General features: G+C 42.3%; 1 protein-coding gene across 6 annotated transcripts in view; it reads left to right on the top strand.

The window, feature by feature from the left end:
* The window catches only part of SIK3 (SIK family kinase 3), a 261,417-nt gene that overhangs the window by 213,964 nt on the left and 20,734 nt on the right, over positions 1 to 26,719 (top strand). For 2 of the 6 annotated variants that reach the window (XM_023208298.1, XM_023208295.1), the window contains exons 7-16: positions 13,217 to 13,335; positions 13,906 to 14,016; positions 14,260 to 14,403; positions 14,808 to 14,885; positions 14,992 to 15,101; positions 16,209 to 16,362; positions 16,629 to 16,784; positions 19,856 to 19,926; positions 22,169 to 22,312; positions 26,518 to 26,668. In XM_023208298.1, coding sequence (XP_023064066.1) covers positions 13,217 to 13,335; positions 13,906 to 14,016; positions 14,260 to 14,403; positions 14,808 to 14,885; positions 14,992 to 15,101; positions 16,209 to 16,362; positions 16,629 to 16,784; positions 19,856 to 19,926; positions 22,169 to 22,312; positions 26,518 to 26,668 — 1,238 coding nt within the window. The remainder of the gene's footprint in view (positions 1 to 13,216; positions 13,336 to 13,905; positions 14,017 to 14,259; positions 14,404 to 14,807; positions 14,886 to 14,991; positions 15,102 to 16,208; positions 16,363 to 16,628; positions 16,785 to 19,855; positions 19,927 to 22,168; positions 22,313 to 26,517; positions 26,669 to 26,719) is intronic. The other 4 variants (XM_023208299.2, XM_023208296.1, XM_023208300.1 and 1 more) reach the window with 2 other exon arrangements.

Genomic DNA, 26,719 nt, shown 5'->3' with positions numbered 1-26,719 from the left:
CCTCCCACCTTGGCCTCCCAAAGTGTTGGGATTATGGGCAGAAGCCAGCATATGCAGCCTAAATTATTTTCTTTTACTTAATCTAATTTGAGCTACATAACTATATCTTAGAATAGGTAATAGCACATATTTTATCATCTTGCTGATGAAGTTTTGGAAGCTGAAGTTTAGAGAAATGAGTTAACTTGCCAAAACCATACAGGTAATAAGTAACTAAGTCAGTATTCAAATTCAGTGTTTGTTTTACTACACTATACTGTTGCAAAAAGAGCAAGATAAACAAACCACTTCCTTTACTTTTCCAATGTCCACAGTGTTTCCTGTGAGCAATTTGGATCTCTTCTATCCTCCACCCCCACCACCTCACACCATGGCGAGAGATTCTTACCGAACCCTTCCCAGAGCCGGCTTCAGATAGGGGGTCCTAGAAAACAGCTAAGCATGCTGTCAACCACACTGTCTGTTAGTGCTTAGAAATAAACTAACAGTCTACCTGCCCAGAACTATTATTTATAATATGATGTAAGTTAACCTCAAAGCTTCAAGACTCAGAGAAAACCAATAGGATTATCCTAAACGTAGTCACTCTTTAATCCCAGTTAAATAATTCCCTAAGTAGGAATAAAAGCTTTTGTAAGATTAGTACAGAGAATGGGAAACAACCAGTGTAGGAAATGAGTAGATACTTTCTATATTACCAATATGATCTCTGGCCCTTGGTAACATACATGTGACTGTCTTTGCCGAATGTCATAGGCCTAAATTCCAAGGCCCATCAGAGAATACTTCAAAAGGATAAGGCATAGCAGAAAATGAATTCATTGGTTGTTTAGGCTTTTCTTAGCTTAGACAACCTTCAAGTACCAGAAAATGTCAGGTGAAAGAAGTTTAGAGTCTGTCCCTTAGTCCTTTTTCTGCTTACTCCTCCTGTTTCTGGGCACAGTTGTGTATCGGTAGATCTGGAGCATAGTCTTCTGATGGAGGCAAGTACTCAGCCCAGCTGCTGTTGCTGTATTACAGGAGATAGTGTGGTTGAGGGAAGTCCTTAAGCACAAGATCCTTCCTTTTCTCAGCTGTTGTCATAAGCTTGAGCTGAGTTTATCTGTTTTTGTTCCTGAAGGATCTAGAAACTCCAGCAGAGCTGGTATAGTGTTCTAAATGACCACTTGGAAGACCAGAGGGCAAAGGCTCTACCATTCAGCTTCTTCTAGCCAAGTTGAATTCCAGAGTAGCTACGTACAGCTGTGTGGGTGGGAGGCCATGCTCTGCAAATGGATATAGTTAGCTCAAGAATTCTAAGCTGCTCTCTATTGTCAGTAATGTGTGGAATGAAGTATCCTCACAATTAGTGGATATTTCTATGCCTGGTCTTGTTTGTTTGATACAAGTTTCCTTTCATAGGCATCCTGAGATGTACTAAAGACATATATTTTCAAGTTGGAATGACAGTGGTATACATTTAAAAGAGGATTTATTTGAGGCTGGGTTGATTTTATACCACCTAGTTTTTATAATTATGTATGTGTCTTCCTCCTCTCCCCACTAGAATGTAAGCCTCTTGATTATCAGAGCTGTGTTTTACACATTAATACTGTCCATAAAACCTGACAGCCCCTGGTAGGGCATAGGCATTCAGTAAGTGTTTTTGAATGAAAAACTGAATCATCACTACTTAACTATGGAACCTTATATCAGACTCTTGGTTAGTTTTTTTATTTTGTTTTGTTTTGTTTTGTTTGAGACAGATTTTTTTGCCCAGGCTGGAGTACAGTGGTGCGACCTCAGCTTACTGCAACTTCTGCCTCCTGGGTTCAAGTGATTCTCTTGCCTCAGCCTCCCAGGTAGCTGGGACTACAGGTGCGTGCCACCACACCCGGCTAATTTTTGTATTTTTAGTGGCGATGGGGTCTTGTCATGTTGGCCAGGCTGGTCTTGAACTCCTGGCCTCAAGTGATCTGCCCACTTCGGCTTCCCAGAGTGCCGGGATTACAGACGTGAGCCACCGTGCCCTGCCCAGACTCTTGTATTATACTATTAACATGATCTAAATTATTTATTCATCAAACCGCTTGGTTTTATATACTTTTTTTTTTTTTAATGTAGAGACAAGAATGTCATCATGTTGCCCAGGCTCGTCTTGAACTCCTAGGTTCAAGCAATCCGCCTGGCCCTGCCTCCCAAAATGCTGGGATCATGGGCGTGAGCCATCACGCCCAGCCATGGTTTTATGTGGTTTTGTTATATGAGTTATTGTGAAGATGACCAAGTCAAATAACTTTTAGGTGTAAAAGGTGTTTTGATCTACTGTAGAGTTTGCTTTCTAGGCCTCAAGTAAAATAAGTTTGATCCAGGCCAGTGTTTTTGGATTAAACTTCTCAGAGCATCCCAAAGAACAGTTTGATAAAACCCTGAGTCTAAATTATAGAAGGCTTAAAAGTTGAAACTTGCTGTTTTCTTGAGCTGTTGTGGAAGGTGAAACCTGGTCTGGCTTCATGTGTTGGCAAATGTTTCCTCTGACCTCCGCTTCCACCGGGTGGATGCAAATAACTAAAATTTTTTGAGGACCAGATTCATTCAATATATATATTTTTAACATACTTAAAGCCGAGTTTACCCTATTCCCCTGTTGTACCACCTGCTAGCAGACATACTAAGATCATTTATTTAACTGAAGGAAAATTAATTTACAGTGAAAAAACTGCAGCATTAGTGAGGGCATAGAGATCTCTTGTGGACAATATTTTTGAGTCTTTATTGATTAGACTTCATTGTGACTTAATTAATTGTAATACTGCATGAGCATTTTATCACTGGGAACGCAAGACCCAGGCTTACATAATGCTTCTGATGGAGAATGTACCCTGCAGCTACTGCCAAAAAGCTTCTACTTAGAGGCAAACAGCTCTGCCCTGATTGGCTTACTCATCAAGAACCACACAGCATCTTGCTTGGCTAAAAGCACTTTGTTTAGAACCAATGGGGCAAGGGATTAAATTGGCTCACCCACCAGTTTCCATATACTGAGGGGCTCAGAGTCCTCAAAGCAGTTTTCTCATACATTTTGAGACACACTACACTGCCAGAGAGAAAAATCTATGTAGTGCTTTCATGTCAGTGAATGTAGAAATCACAACTGATGTCAGAAAAGAGGTCAGAACTACTTCAGAGTGAAACAGGCCAGCCATGTTCATTCCCATGACCTCACATAACTAAAAACCAGTGGATAAATATTGGTACTGCCCTATTTATTATTAGCCTTTTCAAACCAGCTGTCTCCTGGCTTATGGCAACCCTAAATAGAAAAATAAAAGAAGGACATTCCAAGTGGAAGGGCTTCAGAGATACGGATACGGGTCAACATTTATTGACCACTTTCTATATACCAGGCACTGTTGCATTATCTTATTTAATGTTCAGAACAACTGTCTGAGGTAAGCTGTTTTATGAGGTAAACTGTATGAGAGGTTATTTGATAAATAAGAAAACTGAGGCATGATAAGGTTAAGTAACATGCCCAAGGCACACATCTAGTAAGTGGCAAAGCTGAGATTTGAACCCATGCAGTCTGGCTTCAGAGACCATCTAACCATGTGTGTTTGTATTTCATTCACAATAAATACATAGTAAGTTACTCCAAGAATTAAGAGAGTTGTAGAATGGATATATTTGTCTACATCTGGATTACTTATTGAAAAAAGAGTAGCAGGAACTCTGTATTGGAACCAGAGGCAGAATTTTCTTATACTGTAGTGACTGATACTAGGAGTCAAAAGATACCAGAATGTAAACCACAAAATGGACAGCCTCCTGTAAAGCAGTATAGCAACCCAGGGTCTTTTCAAGGTTGGGCTAGAGCTAAATGTTGGCATCCCTACCCTTTAGGCCAGGATTTCCTGATTTCTGAATTTTAATTCTGGCAGCATCATGCCCACCTAGAAAAACTGATTGAAAGTAAGGAAGTTCAAGAAATAGGTGTTATTTTTCTAATAAATGGATATATATGGGTCAAAACTTTTTCTTTGTGGTCTGTCTCGGGTTGATAAACTTGTTAAAACTGAAGAGAAAAGCCTCTCAGTGCATGTTTACTGATTCCTAAAGAAACTTTTCTTATGGGCTCCATCTCTATTTGTGAATTTGTTCCAAGCCATCTCCCTATGGCCTCTATGTTCAGTCACTGAAAGTGTCTCACAGAATTTAGAGATAAAGGCCGGGCGCGGTGGCTCAAGCCTGTAATCCCAGCACTTTGGGAGGCCGAGACGGGTGGATCACGAGGTCAGGAGATCGAGACCATCCTGAGCTACACGGTGAAACCCCGTCTCTACTAAAAAATACAAAAAACTAGCCAGGCGAGATGGCGGGCGCCTGTAGTCCCAGCTACTCGAGAGGCTGAGACAGGAGAATGGCGTAAACCTGGGAGGCGGAGCTTGCAGTGAGCTGAGATCTGGCCACTGCACTCCAGCCTGGGAGGCAGAGCAAGACTCCGTCTCAAAAAAAAAAAAAGAATTTAGAGATAAAAAGAACTTTATTTCTATTCCAGGATATTCTGATTACAATAATTTGCAGAAACCACTAGGGTTAGAATTTATAGTTAAATGGGTAATTCTCCACCTTCTTTTCTGATATCTTACTGTTGGAATATCGTTGTTTGAAATTTTACTGAAGTGTGGGACTTCCATTTTTCTTCCCCAGAGCAACTGAAAATAAATGTTTCAAAACATGACAGTTTTTTCCTAGTGTCATTGTGTCAAGAGAAGCTAATCTCAATGCTTATTTTTTATGAGTCAGATCTTATTACAGTCAATACTGTCATAGATTAAGTTCCAAGGTTGTGTATTTTCTTTGTGTAAAACTGTGGCATTGACTACATCCTTGTCGGGGATGGTGGCATGCATCTATAATCCCAGCAACTCAGGAGGCTGAGATTGGAAGATTGTTTGAGGCCAGGAGATCAAGGTGGCCAGCCAGGGCAACATAGCAAGACCCTGTCTCTAAAAAATAAAAACAAAAAAAAGTCAGACGTCACTTTGGGAGGCCGAGACGGGCAGATCACGAGATCAGGAGATCAAGACCATCCTGGCTAACACAGTGAAACCCCATCTCTACTAAAAATACAAAAAATTAGCTGGGCGTGGTGGCAGGCATCTGTAGTCCCAGCAACTGAGGAGGCTGAGGCTGATTTGAACCCAGGAGGTGGAGGTTGCAGTGAGCCGAGATCGCGCACTGCACTCCAGCCTGGGTGACAGAGCGAGACTCCATCTCAAAAAAAAAATAAATAAAAGGCCAGATGTGGTGGTGTGTGCCTGTAGTCTCAGCTACTGAAGAAGCTGAGGCAGGAGGATCACTTGAGCCCAGGAGTTCAAGGCTACAGTGAGCTATGATTGCACCGCTGCACCCAGCCTGGCTAACAGAATGAGACTGCATCTCAAAATAAATTAAAAATAAATAACCAGTCCTTTAACTTGGTATTTAGAAATACTTATTTCTATTATAGCAGTAATGTGTCAAAATTTAATGTACAGAATAAAAGCATTCCAATCCTTATAACACCATTGATCTAGCAGTATCCAAAGTGACAAAATTTCAGTGCAACAACAAAATCCCTATATTTTGTATTATTATAGTTAACATTTATACAATCTCTACATGTATCTATAGGTTAGCACATTTAGTGTATGTTATTTATACATGCAAATGTCATAATTTTTTTTTTTTTTGAGACAGAGTCTTGCACTGTCACCCAGGCTGGAGTGCAGTGGCGTGATCTGGGCTCACTGCAACCTCTGCCTCCCAGGTTCAAGTGATTCTCCTGCCTCAGCCTCCCAAGTAGGTGGGATTACAGGCACATGCCACCATGCCTGGCTAATTTTTGTATTTTTAGTAGAGACTGGGTTTCACCACATTGGCCAGGCTGGTCGTGAACTCCTTGTCTCAAGTGATCTGCCTGTCTCGGGCTCCCAGAGTGCTGAGATTACAGGTGTGAGCCACTGTGCAAGGCCCAAATGTCTTATTTTGAGGACCATTTGTCTCTTCGTTTAGATTTTTAAATAGTGACTGTGTTAAATAAATAGGTTTGACCTCAGCTGGCAGTTGACATTGACAGTGTTTCTTGAGCATATTAATAAAACATCATTTTTAGGGCTTAGTCCACAAACAGAATGAGGATTCCTAACTCTGGCTGGCTTCTTATCGAAAGAAGGTATCTTGGCAAAAAACACCCCTGGTTTCTTATTGATTTACTTTTTAATTATTTCTGCAGGGATTATAGCACTACAAGATAGTCACACTGTTCTGTCCATGTTATAACAAGTTCAGGACATTATAACAGACTTTTTTTTCTTTTCATGAGGAAAAACAGCATGTTTTGTGTGCAGTTTTTCTTTTAGGAAAAGGCAGGCAGCATTAAAGAGATGCTGTGAGACAAACATTTGTTAAATCCAGAACATCTAAAATACGGGGATAGACTTTTATCAGAGCCATGTGGCTCCATCCTGAGGTTGCTACTGCAGGCCATCCGTTGGTCTTGTCTGTTTGCTATAATAGCATCACTTCTCCCCCAGGGCTGGTAACTGAGCTGGATAACAGCATGAGGCAGTGTATTGCATAGCATCCTTGTTCTGAAAACTTTAAGACTTTGATGTCATTGAACTTTTAAAAGGTTTTTGTCAAGTAATTCATTTTCCATAGAAACGTGTTTCAGAGATTTAATCGCCAATTTATTTTTGTTTCCTTTTTAGATTTTGAAATTTAGAAAAAATAGAACCCTCTTTGAAGTCAGAATTGTGCCAGAAGTAATTCATTACTGAGAAGTAAAACATTTTTAAGAAGTTTGTTTAAATTACTGAAAATACAGAACTCTTGGGCTGAGTGCTTTGGAATTACCTTTGAACACACCTACCATTGACAGGACCAAGTACATAAGAAACTAGATCATCCCCTTCTTCTGAGCACCTGTAAGAAGCATGCACTTTCTTGCTTGCAGAAAAGCCTTCCTGTGCCTTCTGGTACACAGATGTTTTCTGTTTCCAGCAGCTCAAAGCAGCTTTATGTGGTCACAAAGAATCCATGACTCAGTTTCTTCTATGCCATTGCTCACCACAGAGCTGGAAAGAATTGTTTTGCCATGTTCTGTTTTTTGGTGTCACTTGCAGGGTTTCAGGGACAATTGGTTTTCTCTCCTTCATAGGACCAGCCTGAAAAGTCTGATGATCTGGTTTCCTAAATTTTTACCTGTCTCCTCTTATCTTTGATCCTTGACTGGGGAAGCCTGCTGTTTCAAGCCTTCCATCATAGTCTTCATCACCTTGACAACCAGACTATAGAAATAAGTGCTCTACCACAGTGTATTTAATCCTCACCAGCAAAATTATGAATAGGACAACCCTCCCCGCTTAGTGCTCTCATGTCCCTGCCTCGTCAGTCCATCCAACTTGCCATCTCCCCTTAAAGCTGTTTTCCAGCTAGTTCTTGGTCTTTGGACCATCAATTTGCCGGGCCCATTTTGTACTGACCTAGCTTGTGGGTGACTCTGTCATGATGCAACCTGTGGAGATGACATGGCATTTGATCTGTCAGAGGAGAGAATTGTTTTGGTTTGTTTTCATAACCCAGAATACCAATAATGTGTTTATTTTAGGTACCATGTAGGTTAAGAGCTCCGGGAGTAAGACTGACCAGAATTTGTATCCTGTTTGGCCCCTTATTATCTGATCAAATTTCTCAACTTCTCTGATTTTAAATTCCTTTTTCTATAAAATAGAGATAATAGTATTGGGTTGGTTTGTGAAGTAGATGCTTACATTAACTTGAAGGGTTTAGCACTTTGCCTGTCATATAAATGGTCAATAAATGTTAGTAATTATTAAATAATATTGTTGAATGGATTGCTCTATTAGTCTTTCATTCTCTTCTTCCCTATTTTTTTACTCTTTTCTATGTATCTCTCTCTCATTTTTGCTGTCTCAGTATGCCAAAGGGACATTAATATTTTCTTTATTTCTTTTTTTTTTTTTTTTGAGAGGGAGTCTCGCTCTGTCGCCCGGGCTGGAGTGCAGTGGCGCGACCTCGGCTCACTGCAAGCTCCTCCCAGGTTCACGCCATTCTCCTGCCTCAGCCTCCGAGTAGCTGGGACTACAGGTGCCCGCCACCGCGCCCGGCTAATTTTTTGTATTTTTAGTAGAGACGGGATTTCACCGTGTTAGCCAGGATGGTCTCGATCTCCTGACCTTGTGATCCGCCCACCTCGGCCTCCGGCAGTGCTGGGATTACAGGCGTGAGCCACCGCGCCCGGCCGGCATTAATATTTTCAATCAGATCCATGGGGCTTATGGAGAAGATTTATCTCCCAAGAATTGTTTTGGTTTGTTGTAATCAATTAGAGAAATTTGTTTATTATCAAGGACAGAAAAAAAAAAAGGAAAACAAAATGTTGCTTTCACAGATACGGACTCACACTGGCAATGTCAACTTAATTCCCATTTTAGGACCCTGCCCGTACAGCAGCTCTCTCTCCACAAAGTCATCCAAATGCCTGGCAGCGCAGCAGGGCAAGGCCTGTGCTGAACATCCTCTAGTTAACGTTCTGTTGGCAGATCAGGTTTCATGGGCCCACAGTGACTCTCACTGCGGAGACTGCTTGGCGTCTTGCATGGAGCAGATGAAAGCAGCTCTGAAGGGAAGCTGCTTCTCTGGCACACACAAGCAGGGGAGTATATTCTTGCATTGCCCAAAGTGGTTCAGTTTCATTTAGCCTCAGAGTCCCTGCCTTTTGGGGGGGAGCAAATAATGGGGCCCTTTTATTTATTTATTTATTTTATTATTATTATTATTATTATTATTATTATTATTATTATTTTTAGAGACGGAGTCTCGCTCTGTCGCCCAGGCTGGAGTGCAGTGATGCGATCTCGGCTCACTGCAAGCTCCGCCTCCTGGTTCACGCCATTCTTCTGCCTCAGCCACCCAAGTAGCTGGGACTACAGGCGCCTGTCACCACGCCTGGCTAAGTTTTGTATTTTTAGTAGAGACAGGGTTTCACTGTGTTAGCCAGGATGGTCTCGATCTCCTGACCTTGCGATCCGCCCACCTCGGCCTTCCAAAGTGCTGGGATTACAGGCGTGAGCCACCGCACCCGGCCTTATTTTTTATTTTTGAGACAGAATCTTGCTCTGTCACCCAAGCTGGAGTGCAGTGGTGCAATCTTAGTTTACTGCAACCTCTGCCTCCCGGGTTCAAGCAATTCTCGTGCTTCAGCCTCCCGAGTGGCTGGGATTACAGGCGTGCACAACCACCCCCAGCTAATTTTTGTGTTTTTAGTAGAGACAGGGTTTTGCCATGTTGGCCAGGCTGGTCTTGAACTCCTGGCCTCAAGCAATCTGCCCACCTCAGCTTCCCAAAGTGCTGGGATTACAGACGTGAGCCACCATGCCTGGCCAATAGTGCCCTTTTAGACAATAAAATAGAGTACTTCTTGGCATCTGGAAAAGTTGATGTTTTGTTTGACTTGAGGGCTCCATCTTTCCACGCTTGTAAATTGAATGTCCTGTGGGTGATTGTGTTCTTAGGTTTGAGAGCATCTGTTCCCCTCGTTTTCACCCAGTTTCCATATTTTATGTAGAATGCTGTCTTCAAATCTCATCTGAATTTAATTTCATGAACTACATGACACTTAGGAAATATGAGTTGATGATGGTACTCTAGCTTTCTGCATTTTGTCATATTTTCCATCTGTGCCACATATGAAAAATGTTAGATTTCTGTTCCTTGACACGTTCGATATTATGTAGGATAGTCAAGATTAAAAAGCTCTTGCCCTTGACACTGTAACTAAGAATTGTTTTGATTCTTAATCTGGGACCTGTAGACATCTGGGGTGTGGGGGATCTGTGCAAGCTTCTTAGAACATCCTTGAGTAGTCTAAAGTTACATGCAAGGTTTTGTGTATAAAATCTTGTGCAGATTTTTTTTTTTTTTTTTTTTTTTTTTTGGGAGAATTTTCAAGGCATCTGAGGCCAAATAATGGTTAAGGATGTGACCAAATAGAGGTTTCAAGATCCTGAAATTGAACTAGATGTATCTTCTAATTAGGAATTATTATGGTAGTGTTTTTGGTTTGGTTTTGTGTGTGTGTGTTTTGTTGTTGTTATTGTTTGCTTTTAAGGAAATTGCCTTGGAAAAAAGGCTGTTTTAAAGCAAGCCTTTAACTGAACACCATTCAGCTTTGGTCATCTTACACACTAAATGGTGTGTGGAGACCAAAGGAAAACAGGAGAGTGCCATCTAGAGGCCTTAACAACAATTTGGTACTAGCCTTCTCCCTACATAGGGGTCTTTAGCAACTTCCTAAATTAAGCACACTTTTGTCCTCTTAAGTAACTGCAAACCATAAACATGTGTGTCAGTGACATTTATAATCTATACAGGTGCTGCTACAGTTGTGGCTCTAGCCTGACTACTCTGGAAACATTATTAATAAAGCGTAATGTTGTAGATGGCATTTACTTTATTCTGTAGGAATGTGGAAGTCTTTCAGATGTACACTGCATTGGAATATACTTTTAATTGTAAAGCAACAACAAATTGATGCCTGATGTAAGAAATCATTTTGATGTAGGAACTTTGTTGTATTAGCGTTTAAAGTTAGAGTAAGTTAAAAATTAAGAGTAATTTATCTTAGTTACTTGTAGTATTCTTTTGAAAACAGTAATATAGAATGGTGTTTGCCAAATGGTATAGAAATTGAAAAGTTGAATTCACCCTAGAAAAGTAGATCAATTTATATCCATGTGGAGATGTATAATAGGGTAGTCAAGAGCGCAGCTTAGAAGTCCCAACTTTGCCATTTCTTTGCCATATTGAATATGTTAACTTTCAAAATCTTGTTTCTTCTTCATTTATAAGTGGAGGTAATTGTAGTCTCTAAGTTAAGGTTGTTGTGAAGGTTAAATATAATAAAGTTGGTAAGCACAGTGCTCGGTATATCAAAAGTAACTTTTTGTAATAATGTCTTACTGTTGTTATTATTTTCACTTACCAGTTTTGTTTTCAGGATGGTTGTGATTAAATAGAAGCAGAAAATTTAAAAATCTATAGAAAAATTTATTTTAAAAAATGTTCATAATTATAATCTCATTTGATTAAATACTCAACAAATATTTATTTATATATTCAGTAGATGTTTATGCAGCTCCCACGTGGCTAGATATCATAACCATTTTAGGTACTGGAGAGTTGATACTGGGTACGACAGAAAGAAAGACATGGGCCTTGCATTGCAGTGGAAGAGTCAGACAATAAGTAAATACATAAAAAAGATGGTTTCCCAAAGAAATCATTTGTGTGAAGAAAATTAATGTGGTGTAATAAAGAGTGACTGGAGGTCCATCTTAGAGTAGGTGGTTAAAGAAGGACTTTCTGAGGAAGTGACGTTTAAGCTCTTACCTGAATGACAAGGAGCCAGCCATATGAAGATCTGAGGAGTGGCCATTTCAGCTAAAGGAAAAAAAAAACACACATACACACACACACAAAACATGTAAAGGCCATTGAATGGGAGTGTGTTAAACATGTGCAAAAACTAGAAATGTGCATAGTGGCAGGAAACCAGGTCAGAGAGGGAAGTAGGCGACCAGATGCGGTGGCTTACGCCTGTAATCCCAGCACTTTGGGAGGCTGAGGCAGGTGGATCACTTGAGGTCAGGAGTTTGAGACCAACCTGGTCAACATGGTGAAACTTTGCCTCTACTAAAGATACAAAAATGAGCCGGGCGTGGTGGTACAGGCCTGTAATCCCAGCTACTGGGAAGGCTGAGGCAGGAGAATCACATGAACCCAGGAGGCAGAGGTTGCAGTGAGCCAAGATCATACTACTGCACTCCATAGCCTGGGTAACAGAGCAAGACTCTGTCTCAAAAAAAAAAGGAGAAATAGGAGCCTTATAGACCCAGGACTTTGGATTTCATTCTGAGGGTTATGGGAAGAGATTGGAGAGTTATAGGCAAAGTGGTGATATGTCCAAATTTATGCTTTGGAAAAATTCATTTTGCCTGTCTATGGAAAATAGATTGTAATGGAGCAAGAATGGAAGCAGAAAGACCAGGTAGGAGACTTTTGCAGGGTGTAAGTCAGAGATGATGGTGTCTTGGATAAAGATGTTGAATTAATGGTTCAGTATTGAATTAATGTTGGGGAATTTGGATTCCCAAATCCAGGAATTTGGGAAGAGCCAGGCTGTCTGGGTTGAAATCTGACTTAATAGCCATGTGACCTTGGACAAGCTGCTTTACCTCTCTGTGCCTAGTTTTTGCTATTCCTAAAATGGGAATAATGATAGTGCATTCCTCCTAGGATTGCTGTGTAGATTAAATGAGGAAATGATAATCGTAAAATGCATTAATACTGCTGTTTTGGTATCATCATCACTGCCTTCATCACAACTGTTACTCTCACATCACCCTCAGTACCCACATTTTATAGATGAGAAAACTTAGAAATAGAGGGTGGTTTTGAAATCAGAATATAGGTTTCTTGATTTTGAATCCATTGTACTTTCTGCAGTATAGTCTGTAATATGAGCACCCAGAGAAAATTTTCTATTGATCTGAATATCTGTAGCTCACAGCCCAGTTTTAAATACCTATGACTGTTTAAATAACATTGAGAAAATGATAAATAAGGCTAGCTGAATCCCAGGGCATAGGAGAGAAATAGCCTGTGGCTGTCTCCCCTACATACCTTGTGCCATCAGAAATTCACGTTCCCTAAGTTTTGAAGAAGGGTATTGCACACCTAAGCCAAAAGCATTAGTATGCACATGGTGGTACATTTAGGAGGATAGAACTGAATGTTTTGAGAACCTTGTAAGATACTGAATCTCTTTAGAGGCCATTCTATTCTTCATTACTTGTGTTAAATGGGGCCATATACATAATATAAATAAATGAAATCCATGGATTATCCCCAGACCTTTTCTCGTCAGCCTTTTGGTGAAGGCAGTAACCAGACTCCCACACTTGAGTTTCTTTTTCTCCACCTCTCTCTGCCTTTGCTTAGCCCCTTCTGGTGGCGTAAGCAACGGAATAGGTAAGGATCAAAGAGCAAGAGAGACAAAATTATAAGCAGGGAGTTGGAGAGCCTCCCTGCTGGCTTTGCTCCTGGTTCCGCTGCTCCCCTGGTGCCTCCCCTCACCAGAGACTGAAGGCAGGCTGTTTGTCCATTGCAGAATGTGAGCATTTGATCCGCCATATGTTGGTGTTAGACCCCAATAAGCGCCTCTCCATGGAGCAGATCTGCAAGCACAAGTGGATGAAGCTAGGGGACGCCGATCCCAACTTTGACAGGGTGAGCTGGGAACCACTGCTGCAGGGGACTCCTCTGAAAGCTGTTGCAGCCTCCTTTGCATGTGATTGTAATCAGGCCATAACCTGAAAAGGTGGACACTGGGAACAAACTATTATGTAATGCTAAAGCAGCACATGAAGCAAGCAAGAAGGAATATAAAACCAGTTAAACTGTTGGAGAATAGTGATCATGGTTCCCTACCATGTGTCCCCAAATTACCATCAATTATCATCTGTTTTTGGCTTTTGAGATAGTACAGCCTGCGGTTCTGCAGCTTACCTACCATGGGGATGTCGCTTTCGTCTTGTCTTAGTATGCTCAATTCAGTGGCTTCTGTAGCATGCTTTTATTTAAACTACTGTGGCCATCCCAGGTACTCCAGGGAGTTCTGGAAACAGTGAGTTGTTATCTGTTCACAGCTGATCACTCAGGGCTGTCTTCCTTAGACTTTGTCTGAGGCCAAAAATATCCCAAGCCAGAGGGCATGGAACAGCTTGATGATTATATATGCTGTGCCATATTGATGTGGTTAATTGGGGGGTTGACAGCTTCCTCCTTTTTATGTTACAGTTAATAGCTGAATGCCAACAACTAAAGGAAGAAAGACAGGTGGACCCCCTGAATGAGGATGTCCTTTTGGCCATGGAGGACATGGGACTGGACAAAGAGCAGACACTGCAGGTATCTCTGAAGGAGTGGAGAACAAAGTGGGATGTAGCAGTTCCTCTAACCTGCTTTTTCCATTTTCCTCCTCGGGAACTTGGGCCTTTTTTTTTTCCCTCCTGTTTTTCTTCCTCTGCCCCTCCCTGGGCCTTGGAAAGAAGGAAAGAAGGTGCTTTGGCTAATGTTATTACTGAAAGGGTTCTGGTCATCAACATGCCATTTCACCAGGGTTTTGTACTCTTTTCCCTTCTCTCTTGGTAGTCATTAAGATCAGATGCCTATGATCACTATAGTGCAATCTACAGCCTGCTGTGTGATCGACATAAGAGACATAAAACCCTGCGTCTCGGAGCACTTCCTAGCATGCCCCGAGCCCTGGCCTTTCAAGCACCAGTCAATATCCAGGTGGGCAATAACTCCAGTGACCTAGTTCAGGACAAGTAACACCAGGGGGGTAAAGGTTAGCTGTTGCTCACTAACCCTAAGTCAGGAGAGTTTCTTGCTCTTCCTTACCTCTGTCTCCTCCCATTTGTCATCTCTTCCTTTGTCAGAGGCCAGTCAAAGATCTGAACCTTTTTTTGACAGAGAGGAGGAATGAGCAAGAATAGTTGTGCCTTTTGTTTTTTTAAAGAAATAGCAAATCATGAGGTGGTGCTATCCTCTCCACAGGATCCTTCCTTGTTGTGACTTCTAAGGACAGATGAACCAAAGACTTTAGTAATCAGGGAAACATAGACTTTAGCAATCAAGACTACTTGGAAAGACTCATTGTTAAAGGTGTGCGTGTCTATGTATGTACTGCTTTCCAGGCGGAGCAAGCAGGCACCGCTATGAACATCAGCGTTCCCCAGGTGCAGCTCATCAACCCAGAGAACCAAATTGTGGAGGCAAGTAGCAACCTATGGGAATTGTCAGCTGAAACCATTTTCTTTGCCATCTCCTTGCTTCCCTTCCTTCTGATTTCTAATGCGATGGTATTTCCCTCTACTCCAGCCGGATGGGACACTGAATTTGGACAGTGATGAGGGTGAAGAGCCTTCCCCTGAAGCATTGGTGCGCTATTTGTCAATGAGGAGGCACACAGTGGGCGTGGCTGACCCACGGTGAGTATCTGGCCAACAGCCCTCACTAACACCGGGGCAAAGAATTGTCACCTCACGCTCAGTGTCTACCATGGCACGTTTCCTAGCTACATTGTATCCCCAGAGGAGATCTAATCCAGTGGCCAAGTGGACAAATGATATGATGTAATTTATGTATGTAGACAATTAAAATTTAAATGAATAAGGATCCAAAATCCAATAGCACAACAGTTTCCCAAAGTGTTTTCCCAAAATAGTCTTTCATGTTGTCCCTGATGCCTGCACACTGGAAAACATGGACTGAAGGCCAGGTCACCCCATTTTTGTTCCACGGTTGAAGACTCTCAACATTAAAATAGCCTTACCTCTTTTCTGGATACTTTCTTTGCTGAATAGGAAGAGAAGGTTGTGGCAAGAATTCTCCTGAGAGGTCAACTCAGGGCAAAGCTGGTTTTCTTATAAATATCTCTTTTCTCCCAGTGAATTTCCAAAAAAGACTCCCATGCTTGCTGATGTGCTTGCTTTGTGTCTCCTGTTCTCAGCCTATGATCAAACAGGCCATAGGGGAATATTCTGGCTCCATAGACTATGTCAGCTTTAAAGGGGTGGAGCCCTGAGTCGCTCTGTTAGTGGAAAGATGTCTTACTGTAAAGTATGCTGTAAAACCTACCGTTGTAGCAAGATAGCCCTGTACATCTAGTACTTATCTGTCCTGTCAGCACTGACAAGAGTAATTGCATTCTTTCCCTGGTGAATCAGTTGCTACTTCGGGCAGCCATTATCTTAGTGGATGGCCCATGTTCTCCAGAAACTTGGTGCTCACCCCCAGGATTTGAAAACCTGAACTGGACTGGTGCCAGTATTTCCTCTTGGCTCAGAGCTGTTGGTTTTACATGAATGGCCAATAATGAATAGCAGTCCCTCGTCCCAAATAGTAAAGGAGCAGAGAGTTAAATTCCACACTTTAGGCTTTTGCTTTGCTTTAGGATCTTAAAGAGAAACATAAATTTAGGAAGAAAATAAATACAATAAGTTGTACTGAACATAGCAATGCCATCAATGTTGGGATATAAGCACTTTTGAGTAAGAATGTTAACCAAACTTCTCTGTCATTCTGTTTTTTATCAGTACGGAAGTTATGGACGATCTGCAGAAGCTCCTACCTGGCTATCCTGGAGTCAACCCACAGGCTCCATTCCTGCAGGTGGCCCCTAATGTGAACTTCATGCACAACCTGTTGCCTATGCAAAATTTGCAACCAACCGGGCAACTTGAGTACAAGGTACCTAGACACGGGAGAGGGCTGGCTCCAGAAAAAACAAACTTGAGCTTCCTTTGAGAGGCTATAAGGCACCTTCCCTAGGACTTAAGGGTTTCCTTATAGAGAAAGATGATTTCTCTTGCATAGCAGCTCGGGTGAGAGGGAAGCATCCTCTAGTCTCCATCATGACCCATGACTCCCTTAATTTGCATAGATGAGTGGCTTGCCCCTTTCTCCCCTCCTTCCCCTCATCTCACGGTCCGTCCTCCCCACTTTGTTCCTGGCAGGAGCAGTCTCTCCTACAGCCGCCCACGCTACAACTGTTGAATGGAATGGGCCCCCTTGGCCGGAGGGCATCAGATGGAGGAGCCAACATCCAACTGCATGCCCAGCAGCTGCTGAAGCGCCCACGGGGACCCTCTCCGCTTGTCACCATGACACCAGTGAGTAGCAGCACACAGCCCAATTCACTGTCGCAGAGGCTTTTGATAAAAAGGTTGTGAGCCTAGGGTTGGGAACCTAGGGCCAACCTACATGTCTGAATTTCCTCTTTCTCCAAACTTAGGATACTCCAACCCATTTTCTTCAGGCCAGTAGACTTTTCCACACTTTGTTTTTGGAGAACTTACTTAGCCAAGTTATTTCTACATTGAACTTTGCTCCTGGAGAGCTTTTTCCTCAATGGGGCGCTCACAGCTACCTGGTTAAGTCCAGCTGCACTCCTCCCAGCTTGGGGCAGGTAGCAGCCTAACTCAGAGCCTTCTACCAGGCAACCTTTCCCTGCCAGAAGGCCAAAGTGCCCTTAAATTAGTTGGTTTCTAGACTGGCTTCTAAAATTGCCTTTTCACTAACAGTTTCTCCATTGATAAACACACCTCACATTTTTGGCATAACCTGGATCACTTGATGATTTGCTCCCACAGCTCTAGCCTAGTCAGTTATCTTCGTCACGTCTCCTCCATATGATAGTCACATTCAGAGGTTTTTTTTCTCCCGTGGGTTCTGTTTATTTCTGGTTATTTTCCTGTCATAGGTCATTCATTCATTCATTTATTCATTCCATCTCATAATACCATAAGATTGGGTAGTAACTATATCCGTCACCCTTGGAGATGTTTTAAGGGCAGTGCTGCTTTGAGGACCCTTTTCCCTCCTTTATTCCATCATGGGTTAATCCCTTATAAAATACAGTGAAAGTGAATCATTAGAAAAATGAAAATTTAAACACATATAAAATACAAGGCTAAATTCTTTATCGAGTTCAACAGACAAAATTACTCTGTTAAATTGCTTGAAGTATCTCTTTATTTATTTTTTTAAATTGCTAAAAGTTTCTGAAAGCCTTTTGTTGATTTCTGTACTTACCTTATCATGAATTAGTAACAAAACAGTTTGTGGGCACGGGTCCATGGGCCACACTTTCAGGAATGAAGGAATTACGTATCATAGCCCTTGGCATCATGGACAAGATCAACATATGTGAAGTATTTGAATAATAGTACAAGATCATATGTGATTAAGTACCACAGTAATAACATGGAAAATTAGGTGGCAGAGGCATTCAGAGATGGGCAAGACAGGTTTGGAAGGATCGTGGTCAGCTTTATAGGAGGTGGGGTGACTTACTATGTCTACTGTAACTGTTGTTGCCAAGGTCACTAACAAGTTCTTGTTGATAAATCCAGTGGACATTTTTAACTTTTTATCTTTTTGGATGTCCCAACTGTATTAATCACTGTTGACTTCTTTTTTTCTTTGAAATATTTTCTGTTCTTGGTGTCTGTGGCACCACATTCTCTGTGTTTTCCCCCGCCTCTCCTTTTCACATTTCCTTTCTGCTTGTTCCTTGAAGTTGGCAAAACCCAGAGTTTTGTCCTAGGCCCTGTTCCCATGTCCTTTTATGTACTCCCTCTGGGTGAGTTTGTCCACTCCCGTGATTTCAGTTACTGTCTGATTCTGCAGCCCAGAATGCTCTTCTGAGTTCTATATGTATGTATACATGACTGCCTACGGGATAGATTTAGTTGGTTATTCCACAAGTATTCACACCTGTAATTCAACATGTCCCAAATGAACTTACCATGACTCTGTGAAACCTGTTCCTCCCCTTGGGTGACAGTGAATGGCACTGTCAGTTTCCGGTTTACACAAGCTAGGGATGTGAATTTTATCTTTAACTCTTCCCTCTCTTATTCCCCATATCAAGTCAGTCGTCCAGTGCCTGTGAATGAAAGATCTTACTTCTCCACTTTCCTTTCCTTAACTAAAGTCACTGTCATCCATTGCATAGATGAACACCATGGCATCCTAACTGACTTCCTTGCTTCCAGTCATGTCCCCTGATCCCTGCCACCAGCCCTTTTCACACCACAGCTAGAGTAAGCTAGCTCTTGCAAATGTAAATCTTTATAACACCATGCCCCTGCTTAAAATCCTTTAGTGATTCACCACTGTTCTTCCTCAAACTTTAGTGTGTTATTCAAGGCCATTTATCACTGGCCACCGCGTTCCTCTCCTGCCTCATATACAGCCACTTCCTGCATCACCCTGTTCACTCCACCCTTGTAGAACTGTGGTAAGGGATCCAGGAACCCTGGGAGCTTTCAAACAAAATTATTCCAGGAGGGTTTTGTTTTGTTTTGTAATTATCCATTTTGTAAAATGCTCTTTTATAATAATTGAAGTGTGATTTTTGTTCTAGTGGCTGAGGCATGGTGATTACGTGGGCACCCAGGCTATGGGTAGCTAGCAAGGATGCAGATGGGAAAGTCACAGTGATACATGCATCGTGATGGTTCTCATTGCACTCACATGTTTTGGCGAGTAACAACTATTTTAAAGCATTGAATTCAAACTACACAATTGTATCTTATGGACTAAAATGTAATTTCAGTAATTCACTATGCTTTCCTGGAGTTAAGACATTTAAACTCTGGAAATCACATTAATATGAAAAACAAGTCAAGTCCTAGACATTTCAGGTAAACAATCTTCTGTATTTTTGGGTCCTCAAACACCTACAGGCCTTCTCTTTTCTTCAGCCTAGAAATCTGTAACTCCTGTCCCTCTTTGCCTGACCAGCTCCTGTGCATCCTTCAGGTTCCTGCTAGGTACTGCCTCCTCCAGGATGCCTTCCTTAATTCCCAAGCACCCCCATTAAAAGACTTGATCATGTTATTTTGTAATTGCTTACTTGTCTCTATCCTCTACTAGACTGTAAAATGAGGGCAAGGTCTATATCTGTAAATTCACATTTTATCCTGTAATAGTAGGCGTTTGTTAGATTAATAAATGAATGAAGATAAATAAGAGGAATTAATTCTAATTAGTATTAACTAAGCAAGGTAAACATGGGAAAATAAGTATATGAAAATCCTATATAACCCAGGGGTCCTAGAAAAGTTCTGTAAATAAGAAAGTTAACAGAAAGTCCTGCCCCAAGCCCAGTTATTAGAATAAGAGGCATTACAGAATAAGCTGCCACCTTGAGCTTTTCCTTCCTGTCTCTCTTCAGGCAGTGCCAGCAGTTACCCCTGTGGACGAGGAGAGCTCGGATGGGGAGCCAGATCAGGAAGCTGTGCAGAGGTAATGTGACATCTGGCAGTGCTTGCAGAAGTCCTTGGGCAGGCTCCCCCTGCAACCAGCGAAAGGTCACCTCTGCCCAAGGAGGTGGCACAGTGCAGCTTCAACATTTGTGTGGTCTCTTTGCTCAAGCCAGATGGCATGTTCCACCCCACATGGAAGTAACAGAAGACTACCCAGAAAATGTCATTTCTGTAAGCACCATTGGAAGTCCCCTAAGTGACACCAATAACCATAAGAACTTTTTCTTTCCTCCCTCCTTCTTCCTTGTCCCCTGCCTTCATATTGCAACTCTGATAGTATTCACAAGGCACAAAGCCTGCTCCTACCTGCCAAGAACTGTTTACTGAAAAGGAATTGGAGATGTGGGATGACAGTGATCCTAGCTAGTCTGGCCATGGACCTCTGGCATGGACTCTTCCTATCCAGGAGAATGAATACCTCTTGTACTGTTTGCTGTGTGCTTCTTCCACCCCCTTGTACCAACAAAGATATTGAAAAAGAGAATATGGGATTCGGGCCAGGGACAGATGCAAATATCCATTGTTTACAGAACCTTATTAAGAGATGCCTGATTCACAGAGAATGGCAGTGACCATCAGGCATGCTGTACTGTTGTTTTGGCCTCAGTTCCATTAGCCCTGGTCCTCAGCTCCATGCATGCCCCCTTGTGGGAGTTGATTTTCTTATTATCCGGGGAGGGGGTTTCACCAGAATCCAGCATGTATTTTCCCAGAAATACAGGTGTTCTTCTATATGTTTTTTCCTTTGAGGGAAGTTGAAATAAAATGGTTTTCATGGGCTTTTGGGGGAACTTCGGGTGTCTTTATCAAATGGTTATTAAAACACTAATGGCTTACTCTTTGGCAAGTTCACATAACACTAATTACTCTACAGTCTGTTAACTGATTTTAGCTTAAAGGGGCAAGATAGTTAAGAATGAAATGAGACCATTTTTTAAGAACCTGACAGTTGCTGGCTAGGACGCTCATCCTGCCCCCAGTAGCTCTGTATGAGAGCTGCTCTTCAGAAAGCAGCGGGTCCTATGTGGAAAGAAAACCGTGGCAAACAGGGGTGTTGGCAGGTGGGCCAGCTCCTTCTACAGCTTGGCCAATAGAAGGAAAATTGTAGTAACTTTTTTTTTTACCTTGATGCTGTTGTTTCTATAGTTGGCTGGTAAGAGGGTATATAAGGTTACAAATGGGCCCTACTGGGTCATGAAGAAAGGAGAAATCAGGAAATTTACTGCCTTTCTATCTTAAAAGCGACAGCAATATTTTATCTTCTTTGTCTTAGACTTTCCTTCCTCCAGGTCCACCTTCTTTCTTCGTTAGACCAACATTTCAAGGGTATAATGCCCATCAGTTTTGATGTAATAAAAAAGATATAGTGCCTCTTTCACTCATGCCTCCAGAAGAGCAGCAGTGGTGGAGGATGTCATCCACCAGACAAAGAGGGACAATAGCTTATTGATGGTATTGACTGAGTGCTGGGTCTGAAAGATCTTCCGAATAAAAGCCATCAGCTTGGGAACTCTTCATCTTTTGAGATTCTTCTGTTTTTATTTTTTGCCTTGCTTTTCTCCTCCCTAACTTAACTTTTCATGTGGTTTTATTTCTTCATCCTCTACAGAATGTTGGTTCCCCAAGGACAACATCAGTTTTTTCTTCTCTGATGATTGAGTTATAGTCACCAAGCGAGAAGGAAAGGGTGGTTTTGGAATTCATTTATCCCCAAATGGAAGGATCAGTTTTCTGTGACCCGTAGTGAAGAAAGTCTCAAACCTGGGGCCTATGAGATCAAGAGACATACACAGAGTCCTTCTGAATATCTCCCCAGATTCATCTCTAGGAATAGTCCTTAGGGCTCACTTCCTTTGACTTGTATTTGGAAATCTGGAGGGAAAAGATGAATAAATTAACATGGAGAAAATAAATTCTTCTACCAAGTAGAATGAAGCAAGGAATAGTGATCTTATCTTTGTGAGCTAGATCTACTTTCTCTTTTCTCTTCAATGGCTATTCTTAGGTACAAAATTCAGCTACTTCATTGTCAAGCCAACTTTTGTTGGCCAGTTAGATATGTTTCACTTCCATCCATCCAGTCAGGGATCTGCTTGCCATCAAGCCCTTCGTGAGCTCTGGCACTATCTCATTGAGTGCTTTGGATTAACTTCTAATGCTTCTTGTGGAGGAATATTCCTGTCTGTCTTTTTTACTATGAAATGTGCTCCTGCTTGTTGCAGGTACTTGGCAAATAGGTCCAAAAGACATACACTGGCCATGACCAACCCTACAGCTGAGATCCCACCGGACCTACAACGGCAGCTAGGACAGCAGCCTTTCCGTTCCCGGGTCTGGCCTCCTCACCTGGTACCTGATCAGCATCGGTGAGTAGCCACATGAGCTGTGCGAGCTCCTTGAGGCTCATCGGACAGGCACCCTTCTGATTAGTCTCACAGCGACGGTGACTAGCATCGTGGCTTTAAATAGAAGCCAGCTGTCATCCTGAACTCACATCTTCTCAGCTCCTTGCAGTAAGCAATGCACAGGGCAAAGGTTTTTTACTGTGCCCTGGAGCAATGCGAGATTCCTCTCTCCCATTGCCTTGCAGACCTGTTTGTTGTCTGCATTTGATTCCCCTGATTCTAGATGTTGATTCATAGATAAAATTGAACTTGAGACCTGCGAGAAAGTGAAACTCTCAGAAGGCCACCTGGAAACAGGAAGATTTCTAGCCATATCGATAGACTTGACCTTTAATAATCCATCACCTTCAAAAGAATGAGCATTTCATATCGTGTTACCATTGAACCGCCAGCCTGGAAATGAAGACAAAACCCCTTGTGAATAGTAGAGCAGAGATCCTCTTGAGTGATGTATTTAAGAGGTCATTCTTTCAATATTCTGATGGCAAAAATCTTTTGCTAGGTTCGGTTATGGTTCTAATCCATTCTCTTGAAGAAATAAAAGCAAGTTTAACCTTCTTGACCAAGAAAACTTCATTGACTCCAAGTAAGCCTGGAAGCAGCTTCAGAATGACACTTTGCTAGTTGAAGATGATGATTATCTTCTGTGAATACCTTGATGACTAAAAATCTCAGTCTTGTCCACTCCAAAGCTATCCCGCAAGCTCATGGCCCACACATTCAAAGCCACCACCAGTTGCTAGAGCATATTTTATTTCTGTCTTTTGGGGAAGACAGTGAAAAGCAGCCTTGGGAAGGTTGAAAAGCAATCAGATTCCAAGGAAATTAGGTTATATATGTATTGTTATGAAATCTTGCAGCCAGCTCGCACTGGCAAGCTTGACACAATTTTTTTATTGAGGCTGGTTACCCATTTGGTATCAACATAATCAGCAGAGGCAAGTGAACTCTGAGCAGACTGAGACATAATTAGTGCCACGTTGGAACCCTAAAAGAAGGAAGATAAGCTTTCATAAATGACTGTGAATAACTTGGTAAAAATGGTCTGTTAGGAGTAGCAAGAATGGCTATTCTCAAATACAACTCTGGTGGCACAGAAAGACAGGCTTTTTCTAATGAAAATCTCTCCGGACCTACAGTGTTCATGCACACTAAAGAGCACTTTGAGGCCGGGCGCGGTGGCTCACGCCTGTAATCGAGCACTTTGGGAGGCCGAGGCGGGCGGATCATAAGGTCAGGAGTTCAAGACCAGCCTGGCCAATATGGTGAAACCCCGTCTCTACTAAAAATACAATAATTACCCGGGCGTGGTGGTGGCTACCTGTAGTCCCAGCTACTTGGGAAGCTGAGGCAGGAGAATTGCTTGAACCTGGGAAGTGGACGTTGCAGTGAGCTGAGATTGCACCACTGCACTCTAGCCTGAGCGACAGAGTGAGACTCAGTCTCAATCAATCAATCAATCAATCAATAATAAAGAGCACTTTGAGTGATTACTGGAGAGCTGCCTTTTCCTCCCCTATCTGTTTCCTGTGATTTCTCATAACTTCGAGCTCTACACTGGTATCTAATACACCCTTCATTCCTTCTTTTCTCCTCATCTCCATCTTCCCTTCCTCCACAGCCTGACACTTAAGTTTTGCCCTTATCCAAGTCTGTTGTTTAGCTGAAGTCCTTTAGGTATCCTTCTTGAATTCTAGGTGTTCCTCAGGACATCTTTTTAAGAGGGGAACATGAGGATCATCACATTTCCAGAGTCAGGCTTTATCACAGACCCTACATCCTGTTGACATTTGTTACTCAAGGAGGACCACACTGGCCCACAGCTCTGTCTGTGTGATAGCCACCCTGCCTAGAGTCATTGTCAAGGCCTTGCCTGCTGGAAATCTGTCCGCTCTCTGTTTTCATGTGAACCTTTTTTGGTGTTTTGAGGGTTGCCTGTGGCCAAGCCTATTTGAATTGGAAGAAAATGAATGTTTTATGAGTGGCAAGTTGCATAAGATGCGGCATTTGTGCAAACCCAGCATGTCTTAATGGGATCACTATACAAATACGCAACAAAAGAGATGAAATCTGGTCTTCAGGGGAAAGCAGAAATTTTCCAAGGCTGTAAAACATGGAATATGGGTGGCCTGGATGGGTTCTTGCATTCCTTTCATTTTCTGGAGGAAATGATTAAAGAACAGTATATATAGCTATTCTTCTGGGGTAGAAAAGACGAAGTTCAACATGGAAACAGAAGAGGGGTCTGATCAGCCTTTTCATTTCTGGAAATGTGTAATTTAAGGTTAAAAATGTTTTAAAAAGTGTAACTAAAAAAATTTTTTTAACTAACGCAAGATAGATTTTATCCAGGTGGGGAACCAAGTCCCTCTTTGAAGAGTATAGTGTGGGAGTATCAGCCTAATGCGAGGCCATCCTGAATTTGAGTGTGATTGCAAATAAAAATAAAAGCAAGCACAATCGCTACTTATCAGTGCTTCTCAAATGAGCAACTACATCAGAACTGTTCCTCTGAGGTTACTGTGCTGTACTGACCTGGGTATCAGTCTCTTCACAACCTGAGCTTCTGAAAAAGTCATGAAATACCTGGACCTGGGATTTTCTCTGATGGGAGAGAATGATTTTTGTGCAGAAAGACTGTATTGGCTGCTTGAAGAACATGGCTTTCTGAGGGGATCAGAAACGTGTCCATTATCAGAAAACATTGAAAGCGTAGGAGTCAAATTTTAGGAGAAAATAGTGCTTGCTTTAACTCAACCTGAAGTAGAAACAGAAATGACAAGTTATAAGGAAATGCTTCTGAACACAGCCTTCACGATCCCTGTTCCTGGATTGTGGCCCCCCAGAGTCATTTGTTTTTTGTGTTACTGAAACAAATACATGTTCGTGCTCATTTCATTAGCTCACTACTGGGTCAAGCCTCAGGTAGAGTCTGAAACAAAAGCCATCATTAGCAAAGAGAGGGTTAAAGGCTTTCACCTGCTGCCAGAACTCTCTGGATACCTCTGCACGGTCATTAGATTCCGCCTGGTCCCGCGCTGTCTGCACTGTATTTGAACTTGCTTGTTAACCTGCTTCCTGAGCTGTGGTTCTGCTTCAGTCCCAAATGAATCACTGGCAAGGTGGCACATCATTTCATCCAAAGTTCAGTGTAATGGCATCTCTGCCCTGGACATGAAACCCTGATCCTTTCCATCTGCTACTGGAATGCTGCTGCCTTGGCAGTCTTTTTATCTGCTTACCTCAGCCCATAAACATCTCTTTCTGATCATCAGGTCATGAGTGTAGGTGTTAGCTTCTAACCCCAATGCTGTCTAAGACATTCCTTATCAATAGCTTGTTCTTTCTTTCTGTGAGATTCTGGCTATGTTCTGGTTGAGCAGTGGGGTCTCTGAAGGTAATCCATGGGATTCCTCTCTATTAGGAGGCTGAGCGAGTGCTGCTGCTCAGCAGTGGGGTCTTTGAAGGTAATCCATGTGACTCCTCTTTCATTAGGAGGTTGAGCGAGTGCTGCTGCTCTGAGAAGTCGATTTTCACAGTAGGTGGCCTTATTTGTGTTGACCAGGTACGTGCAGGATCTCAAGGCCCACATTCCTTAAGAATTTGCTGTCTCCATCCCAGGATCAAAAGTCTTCATTTTCCCCCACCCCAATCACCACCTTCTATTTTCTAGCACAGAATCTGTGAGTTCCAGGCCAGACCTTTGACCACAAAACTGACTGTTGTTTCCCTCTGGCCGTACAGAGATTATTGCTCAGAGAAAACTTTGGCTCAAATGGTGAATTTAAGGTTTCTAAAGGCACTAGATAGACACGTGATTATAAAAGCAAGAGCTTCTGTATGGCCTGGCCTGGAGGATATTGAGAAGCTTTTCTCTCTGGCCTAGTATATTTGTAAGAACTGGATGTACTTGATCTCAGGACCTCACCAGGCTTGGAAAGTAAGCCAACCAAAGGTAAGTAGAGATGGAAGATGTACACCTGGAGCCCTCTAAAAGGAAGCAGGCTAGGGAAACGACCGACGTCTGGACATATCATGAAAAGTGGAATATGCAGGGCTACCTGGGCAGCCAGCCGTCTTTATGTTCGTCTGGAACAGCAGTCCCTGTGTGATTTGGTCAAAGCTCCTGAGTCCTAGCCTCTAACCTTCTCTTCCCATGTATTCAGCTCTACCTACAAGGACTCCAACACTCTGCACCTCCCTACGGAGCGTTTCTCCCCTGTGCGCCGGTTCTCAGATGGGGCTGCGAGCATCCAGGCCTTCAAAGCTCACCTGGAAAAAATGAGCAACAACAGCAGCATCAAACAGCTGCAGCAGGTAATGGAAGAGGTGGCAGCCATCCCTGGTGGAGCATGGGTGAGAGAGGCC

The sequence above is a fragment of the Piliocolobus tephrosceles genome, chromosome 13, assembly GCF_002776525.5.
Source record: "Piliocolobus tephrosceles isolate RC106 chromosome 13, ASM277652v3, whole genome shotgun sequence".
In the NCBI taxonomy this organism is placed as follows: domain Eukaryota; kingdom Metazoa; phylum Chordata; class Mammalia; order Primates; family Cercopithecidae; genus Piliocolobus; species Piliocolobus tephrosceles.
The sequence above is the reverse complement of the archived record's forward strand: the minus strand, read 5'-3'. Positions and strand labels throughout refer to the sequence as shown.